Here is a 27,078-nt window from a genome sequence, read left to right on the forward strand (position 1 = left end):
AGTTTTGGATGAGTAAAGAGGAAGAAGATCAACAGTAAGACAATTTCTATGTTTAGTGATGGACAAATCCCCCAAGGTTTTTGCTTATTGTCTGTTAAACTACAGACCATCAGAGCTCTTTAAAATGTCATCCTGATATCTACCTGAGTGATTTCCTAAGACCAGGAGTTTGGGGTTCTACTCCAAAAAGATACAGAACAAAGAGGTAAAAAGCCTTGAGAATAAGAAGACAAAGGTATTTAGCAGCAAAGTAAATGTTTTAATTAGACCATGCTGAAGAAGTAGAGTGATGCCATGTTAAACATTAAAAAGTAGGAGCTATCTTTATGTGACTTGTACATTGCACCTTATGAACAAATAAAGTTAACGGATACGTTAACTTTGGAACTTACTTTTACCCAGTGCCATTCAGCAACTACCTCCACAGACCAAGACGGGTAAAGCTCTTCCTTGACAAAACGCAGGTGCTTCTGTCTATTTGTCACCCACGTAACAACAAGACAGCTTGGAGCAGCCAGCTTAGGGACAGGGATCTGCTTTATCTGCAGTGGTGATAAATAACTATATCTAAAAATAAACAGAAAAAAATATTAGCAAAATCGAGGCCAAAGAGAAAAATAAGCAAGGAGAGGACCTGTATAACACTGATTCCACAAACACAAAGCTCCTACAATTCTTTATTTGTGTAACTAAATACAAAGCCACAGTGACACCCAGTGGACATGCTGTTTCACAGATAAGTTGGAAATACCACTTTTCATTTTTACTAACTCAAAATGATCAGGCCATATTTTTTTATCACTTCTGAATGTATTACATTTCAGTAATTTTACTAATATTTTCTATATGTTTTTATACCATATAAAATTAAGCAAATATCATCTTGTGATGATCTGTACACTACACATGTGCTTGTGAATTCGCTAAGTTGTGTCCAAATCTTTTGGGACCCCATGGACTGTAGCCCACCAGGCTCCCCCGTCCATGGGATTCTCCAGGCAAGAATACTGGAGTGGGTTGCCATGCCCGCCTCCAGGGGATCTTCCCAACCCAACTCAGGGATTGAACCCGTGTCTCTTACATCTCCTGCATTGGCAGGGAGGTTCTTTACCACTAGCGCAATCTGGGAAGCCCAGAGACTCCATTAACACTCTGGAAACTGTCTCAATATCCCACCACATTTCCAACACTCAATCTATCATCCTGTTTCTTTCATCCTTCAGTCAATTCTACTGAGCTCTCTGAAACACTCATGCTTTCATTACAAAAAAATTCTACAGCCCTGAACCTCCTGGCCATCAGTAGTACAATGTCTAGTTTCTCTTGTTAGAACTCTACTTGTTCCATAACACCCCATCAAACCAGCGTGGTCATTTGTCCAATCCCAACATACACAGTCATGAAAGGAGAGGCCGGTATTCTCCTGGCTGCCCTCCAGTTTCAGGCTGTCAGTCATTTACCGTTGTGTGAAACCTCCTTCTCTTTGAGAATTATGCTATCTAGCCTCCAGCCTTCTTATGGAACCCATTACATCCTCACTCTCCATACTCAATAAAAACTTAAGTTCTAAGATCTTTATGCCTAGCCAACATAAATCTTGCAAGTATCCTGGGTGATGTCAAAGGACAATCTAAATAATGTGCATGCTCAACTATTCTTCCCCTAATAAATACAATTGTATGCACTAACTATGATCACCAGCCCCTTACTCCTTAACTCTACAACTCCTGCAAACCTCCAATCTTAAATTCAATTCAATACAATTCTATTCAACTTCATACAGAAAAAAATCAGATGGAGAAAAATGCTAAACTGAAAATTGGCAATCCATTCTCAGGCTCTCAAAACTACTCATCAATTATTTTACTTACCCTTGGTCAACTACTACAAACTCTCATCTCTTCTTAAGTCCTTTGCCCAAACACACTCTTGGCAGATGAAATATGCCAAATATCAGTCAAAATAAAGGTCTTTAGACTCTTTCAACCACCTAACCCTCTGCCAGGTGTATGATGAGGGTGTATAATAACCCTCATTGTACACCTTCACTTACCTATTTCTCTTATTTTTCTCTTAAAGGAAACAGCATGGTTTCATGTGTTTAAAGTATATCCCTCCAGCTGTGTTTATTCCCATCTTCTAGTCTATCAGTAATGCTAAGTACTCTCCTCCTTCTGTATTTTCAACCTCTCTAGTAGTTTCTTACTATCAGCCTATAAATATGCTTATACTATACACTTTTATTTTTTATTCACTTTTTTGTTATTGTTTTTCTACATACTATACACTTTTAAAGGAAGAAAGAAGAGAAAAGACTTGGGGGAGGATGGGTGGAGAAGAAGGAAAAAGAAAAGAGGAGAAGAGAAAAATAACAGAAAAGAAAAAAGAAATTCCCTCAGTTAGGTCTCCTATCTACAAATATGCTAGTTTACTTCAGTCACTCAATCGTGTCTGACCCTTTGTGACCCCATGCACTGCAACATGCCAGGCCTCCCTGTCCATCCCCAACTCCTGGAGTTTACTCAAACTCATGCCCATTCAGTCGGTGATGCCATCCAACCATCTCATCCTCTGTCGTCCCCTTCTCCTTCTGCCTTCAATCTTTCCCAGCATCGGGGGCTTTTCAAATGAGTCAGCTCTTCGCATCAGGTGGCCAAAGTATTGGAGTTTCAGCTTCAGCATCAGTCCTTCCAATGAATATTCAGGACTGATTTCCTTTAGGATGGACTGGTTGGATCTCCGTGCAGTCCAAGGGATTCTCAAGAGTCTTCTCCAACACCACAGTTCAAAAGTGCCAATTCTTCGGTGCTCAGCTTTCTTTACAGTCCATCTCTCACATCCATACACGACTGCTGGAAAAATCATAGCCTTGACTAGACGGACTTTTGTTGGCAAAGTAATGTCTCTGCTTTTTAATATGCTGTCTAGATTGGTCATAACTTTCCTTCCAAGGAGTAAGCATCCTTTAATTTCATGGCTGCAGTCACCATCTGCAGTGATTTTGGAGCCCCCCAAAAATAAAGTCAGTCATTGTGTCCACTGTTTCCCCACCTATTTCCCCTGAAGTGATGGGACCAGATGCCATGATCTTAGTTTTCTGAATGTTGAGCTTTAAGCCAACTTTCTCACTCTCCTCTCTCACTTTCATCAAGAGGCTCTTTAGTTCTTCACTTTCTGCCATAAGGGTGGTGTCATCTCCGTATCTGAGGTTATTGATATTTCTCCCAGCAATCTTGATTCCAGCCTGTGCTTCCTCCAGCCCAGTGTTTCTCATGATGTATTCTGCATATAAGTTAAATAAGCAGGGTGACAATATACAGCCTTGACGTACTCCTTTTCCTATTTGGAACCAGTCTGTTGTTCCATGTCCAGTTCTAACTGTTGCTTCCTGACCGGCATACACGTTTCTCAAGAGGCAGGTCAGGTGGTCTGGTATGCCCATCTTTCAGAATTTTCCACAGTTTATTGTGATCCACACAAAGGCTTTGGCATAGTCAATAACCAGCAACAGATGTTTTTCTAGAACTCTCTTGCTTTTTCGATGATCCAGCAGATGTTGGCAATTTGATCTCTGGTTCCTCTGCCTTTTCCAAAACCAGCTTGAACATGTGGAATTTCATAGCTCATGTATTGCTGAAGCCTGGCTTGGAGAATTTTGAGCATTACTTTGCTAGCGTGTGAGATGAGTGCAATTGTGCTATAGTTTGAGCATTCTTTGGCATTGCCTTTCTTTGGGATTGGAATGAAAACTGACCTTTTCCAGTCCTGTGGCCACTGCTGAGTTTTCCAAATATGCTGGCATATTGAGTGTAGTACTTTCATCTTTTAGGATTTAAAATAGTTCAACTGGAATTCCATCACCTCCACTAGCTTTGTTCATAGTGATGCTTTCCAAGGCCAACTTGACTTCACATTCCAGGATGGCTGGCTCTAGGTGAGTGATCACACCATCGTGATTATCTGCATCATGAAGATCTTTTCTGTACAGTTCTTCTGTGTATTCTTGCCACCTCTTCTTAATATCTTCTGCTTCTGTTAGGTCCATACCCTTTCTGTCCTTTATTGAGCCCGCCTTTGTATGAAGTGTTCCCTTGGTATCTCTAATTTTCTTGACAAGATCTCTAGTCTTTCCCATTCTATTATTTTCCTCTATTTCTTTGCACTGATTACTGAGAAGGCTTTCTTATCTCCCCTTGCTATTCTTTGGAACTCTGCATTTAAATGGGTATATCTTCTCTTTTCTCCTTTGCTTTTCACGTCTCTTCTTTTCACAGCTACTTGTAAGGCCTCCTCAGATAGCCATTTTGCTTTGTTGCATTTCTTTTTCTTGGGGATGGTCTTGATCCCTTTCTCCTGTACAATGTCATGAACCTCCATCTATATTTCATCAGGCACTCTATCAGATCTAGTCCCTTAAATCTATTTCTCACTTTCACTGTATAATCATAAGGGATTTGATTTAGGTCATACCTGAATGCGTGGCGCTGGAGTGGCAAGCCGCTGAGAGGAAATATCCCTGCTGTTTACCTGGGGCCAAACTATGGTGGAGGTAATATAGATAACGATGACCTCCTTCAAAAGATCCCATGCATGTACTACACTCAGTGCCCCCAACCCTGCAGCAGGCCACCACCGACCCACGCCTCCGCCAGAGACTCCTGGACATTCACGGGCAAGTCTGGGTCAGTCTCTTGTGGGGTCACTCCTTTCTCCTGGGTTCTGGTGCACAGGTTCTGTTGCGCCCTCAAGAGTCTATTTCCCAGTCCTGTGTAAGTTCTGGCGGCTCTGTGGTGGGGATAATGGCGACCTCCTCCAAGAAGGCTTATGCCATATCCAGGTCTGCTGCACCCAGAGCCCCCGTCCCTGTGGCAGGCCACTGCTGACCCATACCTCCACAGGAGATGCTCAAACACAGTTCTGTCTCAGTCTCTGTGGGGTCCCTGGGTCCTGGTGCACACAAGGTTTGTTTATGCCCTCTGAGCGTCTCTGGTGAGAATGGGGTTTGATTCTAAACACAAATTCACCCCTCCTACTGTCTTGCTGGGACTTCTCCTTTGCCCTTGGACGTGGGGTATCTCCTCACAGCCATTCCAGCACCTACCATCTTACTGGGGTTTCTCTGACCCTGGACATGGGGTATCTCTTCATGGCCAGTCCAGCAAAGCACAGCCACAGCTCATGACCTTGGACGTAGGGGATCTCCTCATGGCCGCTATCTATGATATGCTATGGACTGGCCTATCTATGTAATGCATAGTAATCTCTTTTCCTTGGCAGCTTTAATTCCATTTGGAATTTTAATTTCTCTTTACCATGTATCCTAACATACTCATAAATTCCAGGGATTAAGATAAGGACATGGAAGGGAGTGTGGAACAGGGGTAGGGGGTGGGGATGGAAAGAAACTATTTTGCCTATTACAGATGGTAAAACTGGGAACAATGCATCAACAATTACAGTATCTCCCTGTGTGATTCTTATTAATAAAAGAAACTATAAAATTGAAAAGGAAAATAATTACCTATTTTGATTACTGTACTACGATTATATAAGAAAATATCTTTGTTTTCAAGAAATGCAGAATAAATATTTCAGAGTAACTTACTCTTTCTCCTAAATAACTTATTCTCAAACTGTTCAGAAAAAAATTATATATATATATATATATATATATATACAGATATCTACACACACACACACACACACAAATACACACATATAGAGAATAGATAGATGAATTCTTTGTATGATCCTTGCAACTTTTAAGAGGAAAAAATCCAATTATTGGTACAGTTCATAAACAAAAAACATAAGGAAACTGAAGATAACTGTGGAGAAGAAGAAATTTCATATGAAGTTTAAGTCAAGGTAACAGAAATTGTTCAGTCTAGAAGACTGAAAAGTGAGACGAAATATAACCGAAGATATTCACCGGAACTAGAGGGGAAATTTTAGTTTTTTGAAAAGCTATTTAACTTCGTCTTATTTACTAACTGAACTTATCACTCTAAAAGGTTACATAAACTGAACAGTGGCATAAATTAAAACAAATTCAGAATGAATTAGACAACTTCATTCATAGCATATTACTAATACTATATTTTGGCACATAGTTCAAAACTTTAGAATTTGATATCAAAGAAGGCAAAATGAAAGGTGGAGTTGCGCAGTCATGCAACTGACTCTTTGCAACCCCATGGACTGTAGCCTACCAGGCTCCTGTCCATGGAATTTTCCAGGCAAGAGTACTGGAGTGGGTTGCCACTTCCTTCTCCAGGGGATCTTCCCGACCTAGGGATTGAATCCGTTTCCCACATTGCAGGCAGACGCTTTACCATATGAGCCACCAGGGAAGCCCCAAAGAAAGCAAAAATGTTGTCTTTTGGTGTTATAGAAACATTTCTGAACTAATTCAGTCAGCAACCTTCATCTTTAATATATTATTTTTAACATTCTTATACCTATATATAGTTCTAGTTTAAGAGACTTACCTACTTAACCTACCCACTTAATGGAATTAAACTTTTAAAACTAAAGTGTTTTAGTTTTTCAGACACTTTGTACCATAAAGTAACACTTTCAGTTTATGTAACTATAATGCACAAACAACAATAGCTTTCAGAAAGCATATGTAACAGATACACTTACCTGTTACTTCTTTTAACCGATTTGTTCTGCCATGGTGGATCTATCACAATCACATCATATGTTTTCTTACCTGAAAACAAAGAAAGGATTTCAGAAAATACCTTCTACTTGTATCACTTTAAAAACTAAACATGTTCTTCAACAATGAAGTGCATTCACTATGGACATAAATATGCTGGCAAATATATTTAAATATGCTGGTAAAAAAAGGATTTGTGGCATTTATTCAAATAGAATAGTTCATCCAAAAAAATTGAGATTCCCCTTATAATTTAGTACCTCTGGGATTTTAATGTAATTGCACCTGTTGCACCCTTCCTAAAAATAACTACAGCTCCCTTAGCTAGACATTGTGCTGTCACTTCGGTAATGTCTGATTCTATGACCTTATGGACTGTAGTCTGCCAGGCTCCTCTGTCCATAGGATTCTCCAGGCAAGAATACTGAAATGGGCTGCCATGCCCTCCTCCAGGGGATCTTCCCAACCCAGGGATCGAACCCGCATCTCTTCTCTTGCATTTGCAGGTGGGTTCTTTACCACTAGTGCCCCCTGGGAAGCCCCTAGCTAGACATCGATGATTTGTAAATGCCCTATGTAAGTCTTGGCAGCTATATTAAAATGGTCCTTTCAAACACAGGATGGATGTGGGGTTTTTTGCTTTTTTTTTCTTCACTTTTTACATGAAATAAAACTTAAATTTCTTAACTGACATACTGACCTTAATATTGATAAAATGTCCCCAGTTGTCTATTAGTATCCTTTTCCCTGGTCCAGGATCCCCAGCAAAATCACATTTAATAGCTATGTCTCATAAATTTCTTCCAATGTGGAAAAGTTCCTCAGTTTTTATCTTTTTTGACCTTAATACTTTTGAAGACTACTACTGGCTGGTCATCAGCAGGAAGCACAGGGTGTCAGAATGTCTCATGATTAGTGATACCACCTTGAGCCATTTGTTTGGTTAAAGTGCTGTCAGCCAGGTTTCTCCAGTTCTACCTCAGTAATTATTAACTATCTGGTAGGGACATACTTTAGGAGAAGGCAATGGCACCCCACTCCAGTACTCTTGCCTGGAAAATCCCATGGACGGAGGAGCCTGGTGGGCTGCAGTCCATGGGGTTGCTAAGAGTCGAATGCAACTGAGCGACTTCACTTTCACTTTTCACTTTCATGCATTGGAGAAGGAAATGGCAACCCACTCCAGTGTTCTTGCCTAGAGAATCCCATGGACAGAGAAGCCTGGTAGGCTGCCGTCTATGGGGTCGCACAAAGTCAGACACAACGGAAGCAACTTAGCAGCAGCAGCAGCAGCAGGGACATACTTGAAGACTCTGCAAATATCCTGCATCTCATCTTTTCACCCACTATTTTGACACCCAAGTACTATGCTATGTGTCAAACGGGAATTTCCTAGTTACATCATTCCACCTACATTTATTAATTGGGATTTTACTATAAGGAAAAACTGTCCCTTTCCCTTTTATACACAAAGGTATCTTTTTGTAAATGGAGGATCTCATAAGTAAGCAAAAGAATGCAAATTAAAATAAGGATGTAATGGCTGTTAAACAATTAGAGTAACAAAGATGAGAAAGACTGGGGGGGAAAAATGTTCAAATATTGCATGATTTTCTCATTATTTTGTCATCTTGTCATTTACCGTGAAGAATTTATGACACTGTGACATGAATAACCACTCATGTTTAAAATGACTCGAAAGTAATTAAAAGAAGCTTTTCATTAATAAGCTATGTTACTTTAATAACTTAAAATTTTGCTCCAAAATGTACAAGTAACAGTATATAGCAGATTAAATTCAATTTAATCACTATACCTCTTATCTCATCCCTTAGAATATTATGATAGTTATAATTTATTGGAAACATATCATTGAGCTAAGCTTGTGATGCAAATTATCTCAACTAATCCTCAAAATTACCCTCAGAAGTAGGTATCATCATATCCATTTTATAGATTAGGAAACAGCTCAGTTTTGTGAGGTGTCTAAAGACTCAAGTCTCATAGTTTCAAGCTTAAGACTCATAGTTAAGCTTCAGAAATCTAAATTCAAATTTACATGTAGATAACTCTGAACATCAATATCTAAATTTTCAACTTTATACATGAAAATACTTTTGAGAAACTTTAGATAATAAACTTGAAAATAGCTTAAAGGCTAAGAATAGTTTGGGAATTAACATTCATATCTGAAGCATTTCTACTTTGCTATGAATAAAAGTTAAAATTACTTGGTCAAACACAATTATACCCTGAATTCCTAAGTATAGAGCAGTAACTATATTTATCCTCTTGGGGACTAGTTAAGTTTTTGATACTTTGTTTGTAGTAAGATTTATTTTTTTAATTTTTAAAGCATAAGTCAGCACTTTAAAACTGAATTTAAAGTCTTAAATTAAAAAAGAAAATACAGAGAAAATTATTCACCCTATTCACAAAATGCTGATGCTCATTCAACATTCAGACTTGCTCTTGACTTTTGAGGCCACAGAAAAATTATCTAACAATAAACATAATAACTACTTACAGTTCAGAAGTGGGTGCATACAAGAAATGTCAGACAAAAGAAAACTGCTTTTTGGTGGCAGCAGGTATTTCTGTCCCATTAAAGTAATAATTTTTGTAAAGCCAGAGGTATTCTCAACTATCCGTGAAAACAAATCCTGCTCTGTAACAGAGGTATCATCTTCCATCAACTGTAACGTCTGAAGCTCCGTTTCATTCAGAGAAGGCAAATGCTTTGCCATTTCACATAATTCTGACAAATTACAGGTATCAAGTGGTAAAGTAATGGGCTCACTGCACTTGTTCGGTTTTTCAGAACATGAATGAAGAAAGCCACTTGTGAGACCTTCTTGGATTAACTGTGAAGATCCATCCAAAATCAGCCCCCTGATCTGTAAGAGAATTTTTTAAGTATATTATTAAAACATCACTGACATTAAAACAATTTTCTAAATAATAAAGTTTCCTACTACGCTTTGAATATTTCAACTTATGGATTAAAACCAACATTCTTAATGCTTACAATAAAATAATTTTATACTACAAGAAAAAGAAAGTGTGACTATACCTTTGAATGGCTATTTCCTAACTGTGGAATAATACAAATCTCGTAAACTCACTGGAAACTAAATAACCAAGCAATATATATCTTTAAAAATCCTTAAAAATTTATAAGATGAATTTGATAATGCTTCTAGAAGTGAAAATTCTAATCTATAAGAAGACTTAAGTTTTAATCACATTTAATCTTAATTTTTCTATTAATTTTAAAATAAACATATCTTTGATTTCATAAAAATATAGCTTGAATTGTTAAAGAAGAAAAAGTCAACTCTATAAAATGAATATATTAAATAAGTTTTGCAATAACAGAACCAAAATAATTATAAAAGTAAAAGCCAGTACTGCTTCTGGATAAGATGGAGTACTTTTCATCTGAAATTACTTTTAAAAAATTATTTTCAGAAAAAAGGCTTTCAGACTTTGGGTGGATGTCAAGCACTGCAGAATATTATTATTAATACAATTACACATGTATTATGTACTCAGTCATGTCCAGCTCTTTGCGGCCCTATGGACTGTAGTCCACCAGGCTTCTCCTCTCCCCATGGGATTCTCCAGGCAAAAATTCTCCATGGCTGACATTCTCCCACCATGTCCTCCTCCAGGGGATCTTCCCAACCCAGGGACTGAACCTGCATCTTTTGCATCTCCTGCATTGGCAGGCGGATTCTTTACCATTGCGCCACCTGGGAAGCCCCAGAATTGTACTCCCTAAATAAAAATAGAATCCAATTGCTCCAGCTTACTGCCTTGAGAAAGTTTTCATGTAGCAGGACAGGAAGGAGACCCGTTCAGAGACCAGCAGTCTCTCGGAGCCAAGGAACCAGAGCTGGGAGTCTGGAAAGGCCAAGGCGGCAAGAGTTTGCAGGGAGAACACCAGAGCAGAGAGCTGCACAGACAGAGAGCTCTTAAGAGTTGCAGAAGGTCAAGTTTCCAGCTGAGCAGTGATCAGTACATACATGTGACTTCTTAATTTAATAAACTCGTTACTTTAATACTTTGATCTAAATCTGTTTTAATAAAATCTTAGACCTAAACTCGCTAACTTGTTAGCTTCCAAATAAAGTAAAATCTCAGACAGTGCATCATTGTTCTTGACAGGGGTATTGGGTGCATAACAGATTTTGTGTCAGTAAAAGGAAATAATCATCAGCCTTAGACTAAAATCCTCATTCTAAACTCACCCAAGCAAAATCTACCCAACAAGTGATAGACCAATAAACCAAAAATCTCTAAAGACAGAAGTTCTGAACAACACTATCAATCCACTTAACCTAACTGACATTCATAGAACACTGTATCCAACAACTAAAGAATACATATTCAAAAATACATAAAAAATAGCACACAATACAGTCACAAAGATAATTCACACGCTGGACTATAAAATAAAACTCAATAAATTTAAAAGGACTGACATCAGAGTATATTCTTATACTCCAATGGATTTAAGCTAGAAATCAATAACAAGAAGATATTAAGATAAACATCAAATATCTGAAAATGAAATTGCAGACTTCTAAATAATTCATATAGGTCAAAGATCAAATCACAAGGGAAATTAGAAAATATTTTGAAGTGAATGAAAGTGAAAATACAACATATCCAAATACATGGAATGCAACTAAAGCAGCAATTCAAGGGAAACTTACAGCTTTACATGCTTATATTAGAAAAGAAAAATGATCTAAACTCACTGACAAAAGGCTCTACTTTAAGAAGTTATTAACAGAAAAAAAGCAAAGTAAGCCAAAAGGAAGAAAATAATAGAGGACAAATATCAGCAGGATAGAAAACAGACAATAAGGAAAATTAACTCAGTTAAAAGCTTGTTCTTTGAATATACTTGACATCACTTTATGTGTCTGATAAAGGATTAATATTTGGAATATAAAAGAACTCCAAAAACAACAACAAAAACCCAATTTAAAAATGAGCAAAGGACATAAACAGACATTTCTCCAAAGAAGACATACAAACGGCCAACAGCACTTACAAATATGTTCAACATCAAAGATCACCAGAAAAATGTAAATCAAAACCACAATGAGACACCACTCTTACCCATTAGGATGGCAACCGAAAAAAATAAAAACAAAAATAAGTGCTGACATGGATATGGAGAAACTGGAAATGCTTATGCACTGCTGGTGGGAAGGCAGAATGGTACCACCACTGCGGAATACACTAAGGCAGTTCCTCAAAAAATTAGAAACAGAATTATCATATGATCCAGTAAGGCCACTTCTGGGTATATTCCAAAAAAACCCTGAAAGTAGAGACACTCATGTTTCTGCGTGAGTGCATAAACATGTATGTGTTTACACATGTTTATATATACATGTTTTATGTGCACACTCATGTCTATAGTAGCATTATTCACTACAGCCAAAAGGTAGAAACATCCCAAATGTGGATGAACAGAACAGATAAATAAAATGTGGCACATAGCGGGAAGAGGAAATGAGGAGTTACTGTTTAATGGGTAGAATTTCAGTTGGGATGGCAAAATCATCCTGGATATAAATAATGGTGATGATTAGACAATGTGAATGTACTCAGTGCCACTAACTTGTACACCTAAAAACGGTTAAAGTGGTAAATTTCATGTTATATATATGTATAGCCACAAAAAAGAAAAAAAACTACCAAAAAAATTTTTTTAAAGACTGGTTCTTTGAAAAATACAACCAAAAAACAAGCCCCAAGCTAGAAAAGAAAGAATACAAATCACCAACATAGCAATGAAAAGGGTGATCACTTATCATCACAAATCCTATAAACATTAAAAGCATGGAAAAAGAATACTATGAACAACGTCATGCCAATAAATTTGACAACTTGGATGAAATGGACAAGTTTCTTGGAAAATATAACTTGCCAAAACTGTCATAAGCAAATCAGAAAATCTGAAAATCCCTGTGCTCTATTAAAGAACCTGATATTGTTACTAAAAAACCTTCCCCAAAAGGAAACTCCAGGCCTAGATAATCTCACTGGTGAATTACATCAAATATTCAAGGATGAATCAACATTAATCCTAAACAACTTTAACAAAGAATGTAGGAGGTACAGCAATGAAAAGACTCAACATTATTAGTCACTAGGGAAATGCAAGCTAAAAACCTCAATAAGATATCACCACACTCATACAGCATAAGTTTGTTTATGTGAAATATATGCTTAAGCAATGTAGCATAAGTTTATCCCATCTTTTACCTACTGATAGTAGACTCTTATAACTTAAAAAATTTCGAGACTTTACCAATATAGCATATGTTTATTTATGTTAAATGTATGTTAAGTATATGGAGTTCTAATAAAAATAGATTTAAATTGTTAATTACTATAGAAGTAACAATAAACCACTCCACTGTTAAATTCTAACCTTGATCAAAATGATTGCCTGATTTTTAAGACCACTCTATTCACATTGTCCATTTACTTATACTAGTTCACATTAACCTTCCAATGTCATCAATGAACATTTTACACCATACCTTTCTGTGGTATTCCATAGCATCCAGTTCACCTTGATTGAAAGCAACACATCTCTTACGCTTCTAAAGAGTAAATTACAGGGAAAAAATTTTGTGGCCATCCACCACAATATTCATATTTTGAAATACATTAATATTTCTTTTTTATTTACCACATTTTCCATATTGTCTATCTCATTCTATAAGAGGTAATAATTAACTGCTGCTGCTGCTGCTGCTGCTAAGTCACTTCAGGCATGTCCGACTCTGTGCGACCCAATAGACAGCAGCCCACCAGGCTCCCCTGTCCCTTGGATTCTCCAGGCAAGAACACTGGAGTGGGCTGCCATTTCCTTCTCCAATGCATGAAAGTGAAAAGTGAAAGGAAAGTCTCTCAGTCATGTCCGACCGTCAGCGACCCCATGGACTCCAGCCTTCTCGGCTCCTCCATCCATGGGATTTTCCAGGCAAGAGTACTGGAGTGGGGTGCCACTGCCTTCTCCAAATAATTAACTACTGAGGTTGAAATAAGTGCAAAGAGTATGGACTAGGGAGGTAAGCTTTCTCAAATAATAATAATTATTATTACTATTACTACAAACTTAATGGGTGATAAAAGGCCACCTAGCTATTAGAAAGAACTAGAACGATATAATATAAAATGTAGCACTGACATCCATGGACACAAGGAAACTGATACTGTAGTAAAGAGTCAACAGTGAAATCTATCAGTTGCTATGTGGGGTAATTATTCTGAACTTTCTTAATTTCTACACCAAAAAAAAATCTGCAATGTACTTTTAATAGATCTTTACACATAATCTGAAGATTGAGTACAGATAAGATATATCTGTTCTACATGTAACAACTCCAAAGAACATGTGAGTACAATACACAGCAAGGACTTTCTACTTGTTGTTGCTGAAATCTCAGTGCCTACATGGTTGCAAACTCCTAGCAGGCTAACAAAAGTTTTTTGGCTGATGAATAAATGGAATCTCTATTACTTTCCTTATTATACATCTCAACATGCTTTCTTATATTGGTATCTTTCTTCCTCACCCAACTATAAGGTCCAAAAAGCAGATTATATTTATCTTGTTTCCTCACTCTGTTTGCAACAGCACATAGAAACATTTATTGGTTGAATAATGAATGTAACTCCTATCTCTAACAACAACAAAAAAAAAGTTAATATAATCTATCTGAAATGGACTTGGTATAATCATCTCTGAATTCTTCAAGTACATAAAAAGTATTTAAAGCATAATTAATTTGACCCTAATGGCATTCTCAAAACTTCTGATAACACCAATATGTATACAAATATATATACTTTCAGAATATATACATTTCCCATAGTAACTTTCTAGTTTTATTACTAGAAATCTTTCAAAAACATTACCCTTCTTCCAAACATTTATTATACAAGTTTATCCCCAAAGGAAAAATCTCTAAAATTCCCCCCAAATCTATATACTGCTTTAGAATTTTATAGAGAACAAAACATGTTTTTAAGCAAAAATATATGTAAAAAACATGCAATTCATACAGAAACCTAAGCAGACAGGGTTTTTTTATTGTGTAGCTTTGTTTGTTAATTTACAGAGCATTCACTTTTGAATCAACTTTGCTTACTTTTGAGATACGCAAATTTGGTTTTCTAAAAATGGTAGAATGTTAGCAAAAAATTAAAATTACTCTGGATATGCTAAAGTATCACTATGATTTATTGACTATTCTTTAGAATTAGTAAATCACAAGATATTTAAGACATTGGAATGATACATTTGTGTTCTGTATAGAAAAATAAAAATTTCTTAAGAGTTATTACCTTGCCATTAATAGAAATGAAGATTTCTTTCTTAACATCATTTACTAGATCTTCCTTTTCTTTACTTTCTTGGCACTCTTTGTGATTAGCGGAAGTTATATAAGGTTTGCTGATATCAAACAGTTCAGATCGAAATACATATTTCTGTATGAACATTTCACAATTTCCTCTATCATCATTCTCTGGCTTACTGGTAGAAGGAACAAATGTAGCAGAGGCTCCAAAAGAGGACACAGAATCCATGTGAAGAGAATCAAGGTGAACAGAAGAAGTAGGCCGGCTTTTACTACAACAAGGCTCACGATGCTGGTGAAGTTCATAGCTTATCTTGTTAATGAAAGCGAGGTGATCCAGCAGCCATCCTGGTGATAGCTCATGCACCACAGACATTCTCTTCCTTTAAAACATACAAACACCTCTTGGAATTAGAGACTAGAAGTAAAATCCTAGTTTGACTAGAAGTAAAACTTCCCTGAGAAATTCTTAAATGTCCTGTTTTTCAATAAAAATATACTTCATACACATGTAGATTTTATGTGCAAGTATATAAACTTGAATGTACACAGAAGCAAATTTAAAATTTTTAAGTTGTTAATATGTATAGTAGGACTAAGAAAAACTAAAATAAAACATTGCAATGAAACATTAAAACGGTATAAACTTTTTTAATATTGATTTTTTAATTGAAGGATAATTAGTTTACAGAATTTTGCTGTTTTCTGTCAAACCTCAACGTGAATCAGCCATAGATATACATATATCCCCTCCTTTTTGAACGTCACTCCCAATTCCCTCCCCATCCCACCCGTCTAGGTTGACACAGAGCCCTTGTTGGAGTTTCCTGAGACATACAGCAAATTCCCATTGGTTATCTATTTTACATATGGTAATCTAAGTTTGCATGTTACTCTCTCCAGACATCTCACCCTCTCCTCCCTGCTCCCCATGTCCATAAGTCTATTCTCTATATCTAAAACAATGTAAACTTTTAATTTCAGGGTTGATAATTCAAAAATTTCATCCAACTTGACCAAAGAGGGTGAAAACCTGACCTTTTTTCTGGAATCCCAAAGAGATCCTCCTGTTTCTTGAGCCTCCATACAACCTCCCGCTTGGCACTTGGCTCTAGCCAGTAGGTCTACAGCCTACAAGTCACGAAGACACTGAATCCTAAAATGGTGAGTGTCCTGTCAAACCAAAGAATATTGCATTACCTATGAGAATTCAGCCTTTTAAACGACATAAGCCTAGAGAAGGCCACAGAATTTCCATAGGAGCTGTTAGGGTGTCAGCTCATTTTTAAACCACACTTACTACAGTAAGCCCCTCCAGCACAACTGCTTTACTAATCACTGCTACCAACGGAGTTCAGAAAGAGTCAAAACAGCAAAATGCAATTGTAACAGGATATCAGAAGCACTAACCCCTAGCAAAACTGCAAGGTAAAGAGTCCAGATCTGCGATTGGTTCTGAGCAGTCCTCTTCTGGCAACTAGGTTTTTTCAGAACTTATCTTTTCCTGAAAGACAGTTTTTAGGGAATTCCTTGGTACGCCAGTGATTAGGACTCTGGGCTTTCACAGAGTCTGGATTCCAGGTTCTTGGTTCCAGTCCCAGTCAGGGAACTAAGATCCCATAGGCCGAATGGCACAGCCAAAAAAAAAAAAAGACCAAAAAAGGCATTCAGTTCTGGATTTTGCTTACTAAAAGTTGTGTAGTGGAGAACTTAAAAGGTGATATAGAATAAGAAATAAAATAAGAAATACATTAAGCAGTTAATAGCACAGTTAATAACAGTAGCAATGTATATAGATTCAAATTTCTAACATCATTTGCATTAGCATTATGACCATGGACCAGTTATTTGATTTCACTGAGCTTCGATTTAATCATTTTAGGACATCTTAGGGGGCAATTCAGAGAATTAAATAAGGTAACTAACTTTTAAGTGTTGTGCTCGTGTTTCACACAAAGCAATCAAATAAACGCTGCTGGTGACAGTAATTCTGTTACTGGTCCTCCCTTCAGAATCAGCAAGACTTCCCAGGTGGCTCAGTGGTAAAGAATCCGTCTGCCAAAGGAGACACGGGAGACGGGGATTTCATCCCTGGATCAGAAAGATCCCCTGGAGGAAGAAATGGCAACTCACTCCAGTATTCTTGCCTGGAAAATCCCATGAGCAGTGGAGCCTGGCGGGCTACAGCCCACGGGTTATCAAGAGTCATCACTTGTGGCGAAGTGGTCCTAAAACGGAGAGTGCAAGCTAGAAGTGTAGATGGGAAGGCTGAAACTCACACAGGAAAGGTGACTTGCCCTAAAGTATGTGTAGGTGATCCCAGGACGAAAGAGCAGATAAAACCAAGGAGGGTCTTGGAATGCAAGAATAGAAAAACCAGACCCTTATGGTCCTTCCCTCTCCATACTGTAACTATTAATTGAACAGTATAACCTGTCTCCCCTCCTACTCCTTAAAGAGAAGGTATTTGCCCTACTCTTCCCCCACCCAGGATACACGCCTCATCCAATCTGCAAATGACCCGCAAGACCCCTATTCCACTCCTTGTACCCTAGGTATAAAAGTGGACTAAGGACCCCTGTTCAACGTCGGTTTTCCTTAGAGTTGGCCCGCTGTTCTAACAGCGTCTCCCATTCTAATAAACTTTATTTCCCTCTCATTCTGTCTCATGTCTGGAAATCCTTTTCCAACCCGCACCCGGACCACGACAGTATGTACAACTCGTTGATGGCACAACTGCTACAAGATCCAGGTATCCAGTCCTGGAGCTCTGAGCTCCCCTGTCACCCCCATCACTTTCCAGGTTTGGGGCTGTGTTTGACTCTGAGTTCAAACTCAGGAGAGCGGGTGATGTCCTGTTTTACCAAAGTAGCTTACTGGGCTTCCCTGCTAGCTCAGTCCGTAAAGAACCCGCCTGCATCAGCAGCGCGACCCTGAGGCGGACTGCGGCCACATTTCGCTGTCACTAACGCCTACCTCGCCGGCTTCCCAGTACTTCCAGTACTTCCCAGACTTACTTCATGAAACAGCACGCGTCTAACCCAGAGATCCTGAAAAACACGCCTTTCAGGACAAAGCGGGGGGGGCGGGGGGGTAAAAAAAATTCTCCTTTTCTAAGAGTCGACGGGAGCGACCATGTTGCTGTACGGAAAAAAAACGCGTTTCCAGGCCTGGAGCGCTCTGCTCGCTACTCAGTGACGTACAGCGCTCCGGCGTTCACCGCTAAATTCAAAGGTCGGACCTGACTTTGCAGAGGACGCTTACAGTGGCCAGGAAAAACCAGTGCAGCCAGTGAGGTGGCGGCGCGCCAGCAACACGCAAAACGTCCGGCGACGAGGAGCGGCGCGCGACAGTTGCGTACGAGAGCTGCGCAAGAAAATTGCGCACGCGCGCGCACGTCCTGCGCGATGACGTACACGCCGGCGGAGATTTTAAAATTCGAAAGGCGGCGGCGGGTGGAAGGAGTTTGTGTTTTGGCGGCTGCTATCCTGTCCAGCGGGCACTTGCAGGGTTTACAGCAATTCGGTCTTTGGATCGTCTCGGGAAGCTGGAAGAAAGGTAACTAATGATTTTTGGTTAATTTTGCTCCGGGCAGCTGGAGGGAGAACGCCAGGTCTCCAGGTTAGATTCACAAGCCCTAGGAGGCGACGTTTTGGTGTTTGTTGTTGTAACCGACCTCTCGAGTCAGTCAGTACGAGGCGCTAGTTTCCCGCAGTCCAGTACATTTCTTATGGCAGTGATTTTCCGAGGGAGAAGGGGTGGGCCAAGCGGACACTGATGGGAAGAAGAGGGCCTGGAGAGAGGAAAAAGGGAAAATTTGATGAGAGCACATAGAGGAAGACAAGATGAGGAACTGTTTGTTGTTTTTGCGTTTGAGCTATTAGTGTAACATCCCGATGCCGTGTACGGAGTACATGCAGAAGTATTAATCTCAGATTCTGAGAGTACATTTTAAGTGGAGATTGGGAGGAAACATATTGGTGAGAGTGGAAAAGTTTAATAGATACAGAAGTGTATACTGAAGAAGAAATGGGTGTGCACACAAAGAAGGAAAGAGTGTATCAGTTTCAAAGACAAAGGAGAGCTTAGAGAAAAGGATAACCACAGATGTCCATTGTCCTGGAAACCAGGGCAGGACCTGGAAAGGTGAGGAGTACAGTGTCTAATGCCTCGAAGACAAGATCCTGTTGCAGAAAAAAGCCAATTTTGACTCTAGTTAGAACTGTTTCTTTGACTTGTTTTCTGTTGCTTTTGTTATTATAATCATATATAATGGCCAACCTCAGAGAATCCTGCCCCTCTGCCTGTTAAACTAGAGTGCCTTTGTTCAGAACCCTGTCCACCTGTAGATAACAGGAAGGAAGAAATTAACACATCCCCTGCCTAAGACTTGCCATTCTAAGAGATATTTTCAAGATTAATGGCCATTTTACTTTATTTCCTCACCTCCCTGGCATCTCAGATTAATTGGCCTGTCCTGCAGCGATCAGAGTGAGGTTGGACTAAGCAACAATAGAATCCGAAGATTTGTCAGTGAAAGATACCCCAGGAGGTGGGAAGGGCGTGAGATGTGAATGTAGTCTGAGGAACTGGACACGGCCTGTAGACCAGATAATTTATCCTTGATAAAAGGGAGGTTGAAGCAAGAGGGCCAGTAATTGAAGACTATAAATGAGAAAGAGAAGGTGAAGGACAGAGCTAAAGAGGATGGCCATTAGGAAAAGAAAACAGGATGGTTTCCTTTGAGACCAAAGGAAACATCAGAGGTAGTTGTTGTCAGGTGGCCTCTGACTTCCCATCAAAATAGGCACAGCCAACAGTAGTAATGTGATCAGAGTTAGGATTCAGGGTTTTAACTACCATAAATTCCCTTGTGAAGAGGAATCATACCTTATTTACCTTTCTATTGTTTGTACTGCTTTGCACACTCCCTTGTACATGGTAGGCAGTTAGTAAGTATTTTCACTTGTTGAAAATTTTTAAAGGAAATCAAATAGATAAATATTCCCTGTAAATGAGGACTTAAGCTTACATGACAAGATAACCCAGGAAAGAACGATGAAACTTGTCTGCCTTTCTGTTTGAGGATGAAGATAATAGTTGAGGTTTAATGTACCATCTACATCTGGAAAGACTTGTTTAATACCAAATTTATGAATGCAGGTCATAAGCATGAAACGCAGTTCAGTTTCCACCGGTGGTGCTGGCCGCCTGTCTATGCAGGAATTAAGATCCCAGGACTTAAATAAACCAGGTCTCCATACCCCTCAAACGTGAGTACCTCATGCCTTATTGTCTTTGGCCGAGAAATCTGTAAACGTAGTTAATGCAAATATGTAGTGTGAGTAATAATGTGATGAATCTTGTCTGTTGTCAGCGGTACCTGATTTGGAGTCAGTGAAGGCTAGAGTGGGCCTTTACTCCACGTTGTGTCTTATCTCATTTGATAGTTAAATCTCAAAAGCCACAAACTTTGTAAGGCAATCCCTACTGCTACTGCTAAGTCACTTCAGTCGTGTCCGACTCTGTGCGACCCCATAAACGGCAGCCACCAGGCTCCCCCACCCCTGGGATTCTCCAGGCAAGAACACTGGAATGGGTTGCCATTTCCTTCTCTAATGCATAAAAGTGAAAAGTGAAAGTGAAGTCGCTCAGTCGTGTCCGACTCTCAGTGACCCCATGGACTGCAGCCTACCAGGCTCCTCCATCCATGGAATTTTCCAGGCGAGAGTACTGGAGTGGGGTGCCATCACCTTCTCTGAAGGCAATCCCTAAGGGACTGCTAATTCCCCTTCAGTGCTCTTATCATTCTTATTTTCCTGCTTTCCTCAGAGCTGCTTGTTTGAGCAGGTTCTGTGCTATAATTTTCAGTTTACTGCAGTTTAGTCAACTAGCACAGTTCTCAATCAAAACCATTACTTGCTCTGACAGTTAACTGCAGTTTAGGAGCCACCTATAGAACACTGCTTCTCTAAACTATTTCCTGGAGATTCATTGGTGTCCAAGAAAGGTGTCCAGAAGAACTTGCTATTATTGTATTCAATATCCTGTAATAATGTATAATAGTTGTAATGGGAAAAAATTTGAAAAAGTATATGCGTGTGTGTATATATATGTATATACATGCCAGCTATTACAGGAATCCCAACGAACTTTTTGGCCAACCTATATAATAAACACTTAGTTTGGTGTATACCTGTAACATCATAAATCAACTATACTTCAATCTTTTTTTTTAGGTTTTCAATAAAAAATCAACTGGGGGTGGGGAGAACGTTCAATCATAAACTAATTTTTCCCTGTGAATGATTTTCTTAAAATTAAGAGAAGGCTATTTGTAATCTATATGAGTTGTATCAATCCTATATTACCAAGGTACAAGTTACTTGCTAACTGCTCTTAAATTACTTAGGTTTACATTGTATGAGTCTCTGCTACTTTTAGAAATTTGAAATACTTATACGTTTTTTTCTTCTGAAATCAGAGAAATTTTTTGTACTTTTGCATGTTACTACTGCAAAAGATTTGTGCCTTAAATTGTCAGAAGCTAAAAGACTGCGTTTGTCAATATTTTTGGTCAGTAATTGACATAATGTATGTTCTTAAGTATAGCCACATTCTAATAAAGAGTAAGCCTCAAAGGAACAAAATTTGAGTGTGACTATCAGTCTATGATTGAAAATACCTATTTTTAAATTATTCATTTTCCTTTGAAATTGTTATCCATAAGTGTACATATTTTAAGATAATTAAAATAACAATGTAGATATGTTTTTTTTCCCTACTTCTTAACACTTTAGTTAAGCAAATGTATATTGTATTATAAGCCTATCCCATTTATAACAACTGTAATTGCTGCTGAAAATTTTCATGCTTTTGAATTATTTTTGTTGGGAATGGGTAACAAATTTCCAAAAGTCTCTTGAACTAATATTTTTCCATTCATTTGAAGAGTTTGTTTTTCTCCTTTTCTTAAAGCAAAGAGAAATCAACCTTTGGAAAATTGAACATAAACAGACCCACATCTGAAAGAAAAACCTCTGTATTTGGTAAAAGGTAATGATATTTTTTATTAATTCTAATGGAAAAGATTCTTATAGCCATACATTGAGTTAAATATTCAAAGTACAAAAAATTAGATATCATGGTCCCTTTCTACAGAAAGTTATAATCTTGTTTTCCTCTGTTTTAAATGGATAAATTGATTATATTTGCCTTAGATGATGCTGAAAGATACATCAAAACATTCAGACCACTGTTTCATTGTTACAAGTGAATTCTTGATGGAAAATTCACATAGACACTCTGGAATCAGCATTTTAACGTTAGGAATCATCATCTAGTCCAACATTTTAGTCACAGACTTTTTAATACTCTTAAATATTATCAAACCAGTCAATCCTAAAGGAAATCAATGCTGAATATTCATTGGAAGGACTGCTGCTGAAGCTCCAATACTTTGGCCACTTGATGCAAAGAGCTGACTCATCGGGAAAGACCCTGATGCTGGGAAAGATTGAGGTCAGAAAGAGAAGGGGACGACAGAGGATGGTTGGAAGCCATCACCGACTCAATGGACACGAATTTGAACATACTCTGAAAGGACGAGGAATCCTGGCGTGCTACAGTCCATGGGGTCACAAAGAGCCAGATATGACTTAGCGACTGCACAACAACAAAAACAAATATTATGGACTCTTATGGGCTATATCTGTAGATATTAACTATATTAGAAATTGAAACTGAGGGGGAAATTTTTAATATTTATTCAAGTTAAAATAACAATAACCTATTACATGTTAACATAAATAACATGCTTTATTTTAAAAAACAAAAGTATTTCACTAAGAATGGTGACATTGTTTTACGTTTTTGCAGTCTCTTAATGTCTGGCTTCATAAAAGGTAGCTAGATTCTCATCTGTTTCTGAATTCAGTCTGCTGCAGTATCTGGCATCAGGTAGCCCGCCTTTGGAAAACTCCACTGTACACTCAGGAGAGAGAGAATGAGGACGAAACGGGTGAAAAAGAACCTTAATTTTATTGTGAAAAGAGTTTTGACTTCTCAGATCCCCTAGATCACACTTTGAGAACCGCTGTCTAGAGTAGATCAGAGGTTGTCTGGAGTGAAGTAAGGATTGACTGTTTAGAGGGATGAGACTTTGGGATGATGGAAACGTTTGATCTTGATCATGGTAGAGCTTTCACAGGTGTGGACCTTGTCAAACCTCATCAAACTGTGCTTTAAGCAGGTGCATTTTACTCTAAGCAAATTATACCTCAATAAAGTTAATTTTCTTAAAGAAATTCCCAACTCCAAAACAAACTTTTTTTTTTAATCTCACCAAAACTTAAAATGTAACTTCAAGACAGGTGTTTATTTAACTACTTTGAAAATATTTAGAGATGACATATTTGTTACCTTATGAAAAATCTTTGTCATAAACCCAGGTTAAACTGTCTCTGGTGTTCATTCTAGCTGAAAAATCCTAAGGAATTTTTATAATGTAACTTTGATCTCAGAGCTAAACTTCAGAGATAATGGGGATAATGATGATAAAATCTAATGTTTGCTGAGCATTTTTGCAAGCCAGAAAAGTGCTATTTTATGTCTCTTCTACTCAATCCTCAGAACTCTCTATGTGTAGATAGTTATTGTCTTCATTTTATCGATAAGGAAATTGAAGCACTGAGACGTTAAGTAAGTTACCCAAAGTCATACAACTGGTAACAGAGATAGCATTTTTAACCACAGACTCTGGTTCTAGACCCTACACTCTTAAACTGTAAGTTGAATATTACAGTATTTTGATTGGTTAGGAAATACTTCAATAATTTCAAAAGCTATTAGTACTTTTGAAAAGTTATTAGCGTTTTGTGTAAAATAAGAGCTGAGTCTATACATGTATTCCTTGGTGAAAAAATATATGTACATATTAAAGAGTAACTACTAGCAGTAGGTAGGAGAGTGGTTCTCAAGTTAGCAAATCCTCAGGGGGGAAATTAGCTAATTAGTCAGAGCAGCAGTGAAAGAGGGCCCAAGTTACAGAACTTTGAGAGCCTGGGCAGAAGAGAATTTGTAAGCGGCAAGCAAACTTGCAGGGAGAAACTCCGTTTTGATGAACAGAGTTGAGATATTAGAGCAATGTTTGCTGTAACTCAGCTTTGTGGAGTCTGTCCAATAAAGAAAAGTACTGTTCCAAGTATAATAAACTACAATAGTTAGGTAAGTTGGGCCACAAAGATTAGCAAAAGGAATTATTATAAAGGTTTAAACAAATGAAGTTTTGTTTGGGGGGATGGCGCTTAGAATGGGGCATATATGCTATAGGTATTAATGACTAAAAAGTAGTAACATATATTTATGGTAAATCACAGTCAGATACATAATATCGCATGACAATAACATTCATGAAAAAAGCACACACAATCTATTTCAACATCTCAAAGGTAATTTTCTCACAATAAATAATGGCAAATAAAGAGATTGGAAGTAAAGGAGCCGTCATGAAGGGGTGAGTAGGGTGTTGAAAGGATCTGTGTTGTTGAAGAGACCTGGAACACTATTGGTGCAGAGAACCTGCTGGACTCAGAACACATATTTTTAGAGGATAACGTGTATGTTAGTGATGCAGAGTTAGAGAGTATTTTTTCCCGCCTCATTTTATACTTTAATCTTCATTATGTGCTCTTTTTTTCTCTGCTTTGAATAAGAGAAATCTGTTTAAATAAAAACTGAAGAATTTTAATCTTTGATGCTGATGTTAAAATATAAAATCATGGGACTTCCCTGGTGATCCAGGGACTAAGACTTCAATGCAGGTGGCCCAATGCAGGTTCCATCCCTGATCAGGGAATTAGATCCTACGTGCCGCGACTAAGACCCAGCACGGCCAAATGAATAAATACGTAAGATCGCCTTGAAATAATTCAGGCTTCACCACAGAAGGAAATAATTTTGACTGATTTTGTTTGCAGAACTAGTGGACCTGGATCCCGGAATAGTCAGTTTGGTATATTTTCTACTTCTGAAAAAATCAAGGACCCAAGACCACTTAATGACAAAGCATTTATTCAGCAATGTATTCGACAGCTCTGTGAGGTATTTTATATTCTTTAATATTGTAAACTGTGAGTGTTCTTTTTAAGTACTTTTCAATAATTTTCCTATTGTGAAACATTTGACATTTCTTAAAAATTATTGTAGTTTCTTTCAGAAAACGGTTATGCATATAGTGTATCCATGAAATCTCTACAAGCTCCTTCTGTTAAAGACTTCCTGAAGATCTTCACTTTTCTTTATGGCTTCCTCTGCCCTTCGTATGAACTTCCTGACACAAAGTTTGAAGAAGAGGTTCCAAGAATCTTTAGAGATCTTGGGTTTGTATGTTATATTTCTCTTTAGCCTAGAGAGATTATTGGAACACAGAGGAGAATGAAACTCAATAAGTGTGTAAAGATTTTGAGAAGTAGTATATTTTAAGATGGACCCTGTGGGTCACATATGCAAGGTCAATTGAAAAGACAAAAAACAACTATTTGGGAATTATTACTGAAGTACAGATGATAGATCATAAAACCCTCAACGACTCATGTGACAAGGAATAGATAGGATGGACTAGATACTGCAGATTTTATAGATCAGAAAAGACAGGTGTCAAAGCCTGGTGAGAATGGAGTGAGATAAGAGTCCAGAAAAGCCTGCGTAGGATAAACACAGGGAGAGATGGATTTGAGGAGAAGTACATACATGGGTTTTATTTAGGATACGTTGCATTTGAGGGAACAAATAATCTTTCAGAAGAGAAGTCCTGCCTATTTGATTGTAAGTCAAGTTTTGCAATTTAGGGGATACATGTACAAAGTAATTGTCAAAAAAATACACAAAATCATTTGTGAGTAAGATGACAAAGAGAATCTCAACAAATATTTTACTTCTAAACAAGTCAAGACTGTTGGTATATACTTGGAATTTTTTAAATGTAACTTCTTGCTTAATTTAGCCATTATTTTTATAAAAATTAACATGCTAGCTTATTTTTTCTAATTTTTTATAGGTATCCTTTTGCATTATCGAAAAGCTCCATGTATACAGTGGGGGCCCCTCATACGTGGCCTCACATTGTGGCAGCCTTGGTTTGGCTAATAGACTGCATCAAGGTATTTGATTTCTCATTTTAAATATATACATAGGAAAGATTTTTTTCCCCTCCTCCTCAGAATATTTTTCTCTCCCAATATTGCTTTTACCAATTAGCTCCAAGTCTGAGTCAGTTTTCAGAGCACGTTTGGTTTTATGTTCTTCAAAATGTTACTACATGAGTCCACAGGAGAGGAAGGGAAATATCCCAAAGGCAAGGAGATCGTTTGTTTTCATGAGGTTTTACAGCTAGAAACAAACAAAACCCCCAAAAATTCAAACAACAACAACAAAAAAAAAAACACAGCAAAATAATGTCAGTAGGAACTTCCCCCAAACATTTATCTCAGATTCCTCTGAGTCCTTTTCTCCTCTCATATTTTATAATATTGAGGAGTGGTGGTTTGTTAGTAAATGTAAGGGAAGTTTACTCAAGTCCATATTTCTAGTTTATATGATTTCAGATTAAAATTTTTTCAACCAAATCTTCTCAGTTCAGAATTTTCAGTTCTTGTAGTAAGGTCTTTTCTCCAGTTCTGGGGATCTGTTTGTGCCTCCATAAGGCTCACCTTGAACTTTGCAGAGTAGCAAGAGTTCTCACAAGGACCTTTGACACGGCAACAGAAACTGTCTTTATCTACCCTGATGACAGGTAGGAGATTCTGCTTTTCATCTTGGGCTATGCCCTGCATGTCTTTCAGTCTTAATTAAATCTGATTGTCACATGAGGCCTTGTCAAGTGAAGAAGAGGTAAAGGATGAGTCGACGGAGCTTGCCTGCATCCACTCTAGATACACAAAAGGGATTATGAGTGCCTTTGGAACAGGAAAGGAGCGGATAGGACAAGCAACTCTTGACTCAGGACAGTATCCCCAC

The 27,078-nt window shown here is 38.0% G+C and overlaps 2 protein-coding genes across 17 annotated transcripts in view; one reads left to right on the forward strand and one right to left on the reverse strand.

Annotated features, from left to right (window-relative positions):
• Positions 1 to 18,418, reverse strand: part of METTL4 (methyltransferase 4, N6-adenosine) — a 29,507-nt gene extending 11,089 nt beyond the window's left edge. For 3 of the 14 annotated variants that reach the window (XM_086373084.1, XM_086373073.1, XM_086373083.1), the window contains exons 1-7: positions 18,081 to 18,418; positions 16,102 to 16,236; positions 15,050 to 15,446; positions 13,237 to 13,299; positions 9,195 to 9,564; positions 6,649 to 6,718; positions 393 to 567 (exon numbers count right to left, since the gene is read on the reverse strand). In XM_086373084.1, the coding sequence (XP_086229210.1) occupies positions 393 to 567; positions 6,649 to 6,718; positions 9,195 to 9,564; positions 13,237 to 13,299; positions 15,050 to 15,439 (1,068 nt within the window). In that variant the 5' untranslated portion in view covers positions 15,440 to 15,446; positions 16,102 to 16,236; positions 18,081 to 18,418. Of the gene's footprint in view, positions 1 to 392; positions 568 to 6,648; positions 6,719 to 9,194; positions 9,565 to 13,236; positions 13,300 to 15,049; positions 15,447 to 16,101; positions 16,237 to 16,473; positions 16,568 to 16,989; positions 17,173 to 18,039 lie in introns of those variants that run through there. The other 11 variants (XM_086373081.1, XM_086373077.1, XM_086373086.1 and 8 more) reach the window with 8 other exon arrangements.
• Positions 18,419 to 18,431: 13 nt separating this feature from the next.
• NDC80 (NDC80 kinetochore complex component) overlaps positions 18,432 to 27,078 on the forward strand; it is a 33,616-nt gene continuing 24,969 nt past the window's right edge. The window contains exons 1-6 of one of the 3 annotated variants that reach the window (XM_086373071.1): positions 18,432 to 18,621; positions 20,227 to 20,336; positions 22,042 to 22,119; positions 25,041 to 25,164; positions 25,270 to 25,442; positions 26,120 to 26,222. In XM_086373071.1, coding sequence (XP_086229197.1) covers positions 20,236 to 20,336; positions 22,042 to 22,119; positions 25,041 to 25,164; positions 25,270 to 25,442; positions 26,120 to 26,222 — 579 coding nt within the window. In that variant the 5' untranslated portion in view covers positions 18,432 to 18,621; positions 20,227 to 20,235. Of the gene's footprint in view, positions 18,622 to 20,220; positions 20,337 to 22,041; positions 22,120 to 25,040; positions 25,165 to 25,269; positions 25,443 to 26,119; positions 26,223 to 27,078 lie in introns of those variants that run through there. The other 2 variants (XM_086373072.1, XM_086373070.1) reach the window with 2 other exon arrangements.

This window comes from Bos grunniens, chromosome 24 (assembly GCF_055505025.1).
Source record: "Bos grunniens cultivar Pamir isolate PY7600 chromosome 24, Bosgru_T2T1.0, whole genome shotgun sequence".
NCBI lineage: Eukaryota > Metazoa > Chordata > Mammalia > Artiodactyla > Bovidae > Bos > Bos grunniens.